This window comes from Muntiacus reevesi, chromosome 9 (assembly GCF_963930625.1).
Source record: "Muntiacus reevesi chromosome 9, mMunRee1.1, whole genome shotgun sequence".
In the NCBI taxonomy this organism is placed as follows: Eukaryota; Metazoa; Chordata; class Mammalia; order Artiodactyla; family Cervidae; genus Muntiacus; species Muntiacus reevesi.
The window spans coordinates 12,775,979-12,781,394 of NC_089257.1; the positions used below are offsets into that span (position 1 = coordinate 12,775,979).

The 5,416-nt window shown below is 39.3% G+C and overlaps 1 protein-coding gene across 1 annotated transcript; it reads left to right on the forward strand.

The window, feature by feature from the left end:
- Positions 1-3,967: 3,967 nt before the first annotated feature.
- LOC136175665 (olfactory receptor 5M5-like) lies at positions 3,968-4,933 on the forward strand. The gene has a single exon (XM_065945915.1). It carries the CDS (start codon positions 3,968-3,970, stop codon positions 4,931-4,933), a length of 966 nt encoding a protein of 321 aa, XP_065801987.1.
- Positions 4,934-5,416: the final 483 nt, after the last annotated feature.

Sequence of the window (5,416 nt, forward strand, 5' to 3'; positions counted from 1 at the left end):
TTCTCTTAAAATAGCAAATGCCTTTTTTGACAATTCTTGAATGAATTGTAATAAAATTTCTGCATTAACGTAGAAAATAGCAGTATATATTTAGAATAAATACAGTGGAAGAAACATTCTTCACTGAATTTTGCATGAAAGTCATTATTATTGTATAAACTAGGCAAAGTTCATTTAAAAGTTATTTTTCTTTATAAAGAACATTATAAAGAACATTACAGCATACTAGCACATGTATATGGAATTTAGAAAGATGGTAATAATATCCCTATATGCAAAACAGAAAAAGAGACACAGATGTACAGAACAGACTTTTGGACTCTGCGGGAGAAGGTGAGGGTGGGATGTTTCGAGAGAACAGCATCGAAACATGTATATTATCTATGGTGAAACAGATCACCAGCCCAGGTTGGATGCATGAGACAAGTGCTCGGGCCTGGTGCACTGGGAAGACCCAGAGGAATTGGGTGGAGAGGGGGGTGGAAGGGGGGATTGGGATGGGGAACACATGTAAATCCATGGCTAATTCATGTCAATGTATGACGATTACAAGGTTGTGAAGTGATTGGCCTCCAGCTAGTGAGAATAAATGAAAGAAAAAAAAGTTGTTTTTCTTCTTTTTCTCTATAATGGAGGTAAAAGAAGAACTAGCTGTGCCTGGATCATTAGCTAAGTAATTACTGCTTATTGAGTACTTTCTGCTGTGAAAATGAAAAACAAAGTGAAAGTGTTAGTCAGTCAGTCATGTTTAACCCTTTGCTAGCTCATGGACTGTAATCCACTCGACTCCTCTGTCTGGGGAATTCTCCAGGCCAGAATACTGGAGTGTGTAGCCACTCCTTTCTGTAGAGGATCTTCCCAACACAGGGATTGAACCTGTGTCTGCTGTTGCAGGTAAATTCTTTACCATCTGGACAACTAGGGAAGCCCCCTTTCTGTTACCATGCCCCTCTAATTGCTATCTTTCACCTGATGAAGGTGATGTGTTCCCCCCCAAAAGAAAAAGGCTGTCATAAATGCATGCATCAAGTATCAGACACAATTCAGTCTGTGAAATGCTCTCACTTCAGCTCAGTTCAGTTCAGTCGTTCAGTCTTGTCCGACCCTTTGTGACCCCATGGACTGCAGCAGGCCAGGCCTCCCTTTCCATCACCAACTCCGAGTTTACTCAAACTCATGTCCATTGAGTAAGTGATGCCATTTCTGTTTGTGCCATTTACATTGGTGAAACGCTATAATGTAACTCAAATTCAGGCCTCATTTCTAAATACTGGGCCAGGTGTTTTGAACACTTGCCTCATGGACAGGTCAGTGCAAGATCTCGTTAGGTGAAAATTACCACCCTCATGAACATACACATGCAAAAAACTGAGCAGGTTTATATTCTGGCACTTTTCTACTCCTGAAAATATTTATAAATATACTGTGGAGTAGCATCTTAATGGTGAAAACATATACCAACGGTCACATCATGACACAGCCTCAGAGTGAGGGTGATTGTCGAGAGTACAGAGATTGCCATTCCTCAGAGCCATTTCTTCCGCTTCTCTCTGAGTTTTTCTTGCCCAGTCTTCTAAGATACCGTGTTCTGTATTGGAAATCAAAGGTCACGACCATAGAGTACTCAGGTAACTGATCTGGAATGTGCATTGCTTGCACTGTCTCATTTCTGCACAGTGAGAATCGAATGGAGATGCTAATTATTTGCAGTTTTGACTGAGGAGTCAATAAATACACAATAAAGACACAGTCCTTACTCTAAAATATGTTTATTTACTACAAGAAGAACTATAATGTTCAGTTCAGTAGCTCAGTCGTGTCTGACACTTTGCACCCTTGAAATGCAGCACACCAGGCCTCCCTGTCCATTATCAGCTCCCGAAGTTTACTCAAACTGATGTCTATCAGGTAGGTGATGCCATCCAACCATCTCATTCTCTGTCATCTCCTTCTCCTACTTTCAATTTTTCCCAGAATCAGGGTCTTTTCCAATCAGTCAGTTCTTTGCATCAGGTGGCCAAAGGAGTGGAGTTTCCATTTCAGCATCAGTCCTTCCAATGAAGAACTATAATCTTAGAAACTTATAAAAGGAAAACCAAATGATTGTCATCTTAATTGATTTTGATGACTTCTCTTTCATTTTCCGACCCTAGTCAATAAGTTCACATATCTCAGGAGGGTAGTGAAGTAGTGTAAATGGCAAAAAAGGAGGGCTGGTTCATGTACAAAGTGATATAAATGTGACCCATATCCATTCTTGGCACTGAAACTGTTAATAAGTGTCATTATAACAGTGACATACCTGGCTTTGTGCTGTTGAAAGAAAGTGTAGTTTTTTTAGCATGGCCTTCATGGTCTCCCTTAGCATACATGAATTTTGAGAAATGTACTTTATGCTTTCTTACATACTTTCTCAATTTTATGGGCAATATAATTACTATTATCAGTGTTATCTTTTACATGTTTAAAGAACTTTGAATTCCTATTGTAGGAATTCTCTGAAAAGAATTACATATTCTCTGAAAGAGTTAAAATGAGGTACAGTTGTAATAAAATCATTACAGGTTGGGGATGTGTTTGTCAATCACCTTATAATAATTGTCTCTTCTCCTAAGAGGAAACTTATCATGAATTACTTTCCCCCAATAACACATTTAATGCATTATTACTTCTCCAACAATATGTTTAATGCATTTAATATATTATTGATCCCCAAATAATATGCTTAATATATTATTACTCCCTCATTTAATACCACTGATACAAGTGCAGGTATAAAAATATACACATATCATTTATGTATTATATGCTCACCTGCTTTTACACAAAAATATGGCTTATCTGTGCCCCAGGAACCAACTTTTGCCCTCGATAATTGGCTGTAATATAGTTCAGTTCAGTTCAGTTCAGGGGCTCAGTCGTGTCTGACTCTTTGCGACCCCATGAACCGCACCACACTGTAATAGAGAAAGACAAGCATATCCTGAGATGTCTTAAAAGTTAAGTAAGATTTGGGAAAGGCCACCAGAGAGAGGCAAGAGTGGATAAAATGAGCATACATCGCAAGGATGAGGGGTTATTTCTAAAGTGACCCTGAGGTTAGAGTGGCAGGTAGACAGACACTGGTCCTTTAAAGATATGTCTATTCCACTTACCTAAGCCCATTCAACTGTTAAGCAAATGACTTTCATGTACTGATGCTTTAGACACCATATCAAAATTATACCAAAAACAAGGGATCATAATTTCAAAGGGAAACAATATTTAAAGGAATTATCAGTGGTCAATTCAAGCTAATGTTTTGCAGAAAAGTTAAAAGCTTTTCAACTAGGAAAAGAATAGCACAGATCATTTGAAAATATGATTGCCTTTCTTTTTTTTTTTTTGTCTGTTTTTAAATTTATTTTTATTAGTTGGAGGCTAATTACTTTGCAATATCGTAGTGGTTTTTGCCATATATTGACATGAATCAGCCATGGATTTAATTGTATTCCCCATCCTGATCCCCCCCCACCTCCCTCTCTACCCGATCCCTCTGGATCTTCCCAGGGCACCAGGCTCAATTGCCTTTCTGTAAAGAAACTGCATTAAGTTAGATATTAAAAATACATAGCTCATGCTTACTAGCTTATTTCTGTCTTTAATTTCTGATGTGGCCCATTTATAAAGTCTTTACTGAATTTGCTATGTTATTAGTAAGTGTATAGTTCTATGTTTTGGTTTTATGGCCATAAGGCATCTGGGATCTTAGCTGTCTAACTGGGAATGAAGCACACACGGACTGCATTAGAAGGTGAGGATGTAACTGCTGGATCACCAGGGAAGTCCCCTAAGTTACTTCTTTATACCACATGTATTTATGGGGAATAGGCAGCAGATGACATGATGTAAGGAAGGGAGAAATGACAAAAGACCAATTCATTTTTATTTCCTTTTCTTTAGACATCACCAGAAGCTGAGCAACACCATGTTCAAGGACAACCACACAGAGGTGACTGAGTTTATTCTCCGGGGACTGACAGACCGAGCTGAGCTGCAGCCTGTCCTTTTTGTGGTCTTCCTAGTCATCTACCTGACCACGGTCTTCGGCAATGTGAGCATGATTTTGTTAATCAGAGCTGACTCAAAGCTTCAGACTCCAATGTACTTCTTCCTCAGCCACCTCTTCTTTGTAGATCTCTGCTCTGCCACCAATGTCACTCCCCAGATGCTGGTTCATTTCTTATCTGAGAGAAAAACTATTTCCCACCTTGGTTGCTTTATACAATTTGACTTTTCCATTTCCTTGGGGCTCACAGGTGGCTATATTCTTACAGTGATGGCCTATGACCGCTACGTGGCCATCTGCAAACCCTTACTTTTTGGCAGCAGAATGTCCCGAGGTGTCTGTGTCTCCCTTGTTGCTGCTCCTTATATTTACGGCTTTGCAAATGGTCTTGCACAGACCATTCTGATGCTCCGCCTCTCCTTCTGCGGACCCAAGGACATCAACGACTTCTACTGTGCAGACCCACCGCTCATAGTCCTGGCCTGCTCAGACACTTATGTCAAAGAGACTGCCATGCTCATTGTGGCTGGATCCAACCTCACGTGTTCTCTCACCATCATCCTCATCTCCTACATTTTCATCTTTAGAGACATCCTGCGTATCTGCTCTGCAGAAGGGAGGCGCAAGGCCTTCTCCACCTGTGGGTCTCACCTGACAGCCGTCTTTGTATCTCATGGGACACGGTTCTGCCTGTATGTGAGGCCCCCTTCCTTGACCTCTGTGGAACAGGGCAAAGTTGTAGCTGTTTTTGCTGTTTTTGTGAGTCCTCTGCTAAACCCTTTCATCTATAGCCTTCGGAACAAAGATGTTAAAAGAGTAATAAAGAAAGTGATTCCAGAGAACCTGTTTGTCAAACCGGGTACACATTTGTTCAACAGTAGGTAATATTTTGTATTCTCTGACAAATTAGAGAGAATATTGAATTAATGAGTCACTTTTTGGCATTGACTTATTTCTTTTGTAAATCACTTACAAGACTTGAAAGAGTGTGTAAGGTCATTTCCCTGTGATATTTCACGGTCTTTAAAATGAATATCACGTAGAAATTCAATGATAAGACCAGACAGCATGTTATTGCTCTGTAAAATTAATAAAAGCCAGATATTCTATCCACAGTATTTATAAGACTAAAAAGTTACAAAAGTCAGAATTTCCAAATGATGCTAAGGCAAGGATAATTTGTTAGAGATGGGAGGCTTAACAATTTCCAAACTAGTTTTCAAAACTTGGTTATCAGGAGGAGAAGTGTTTTGTTTGTATGTTTGCTTATTGTTTTTCCTTTCTGTACATTTACATCAGTTAAAATCTTTGAGTATCTTAAGCCACTTCTCTAAGAAATATATTTAGGTATTAGTATTGACCTATTTC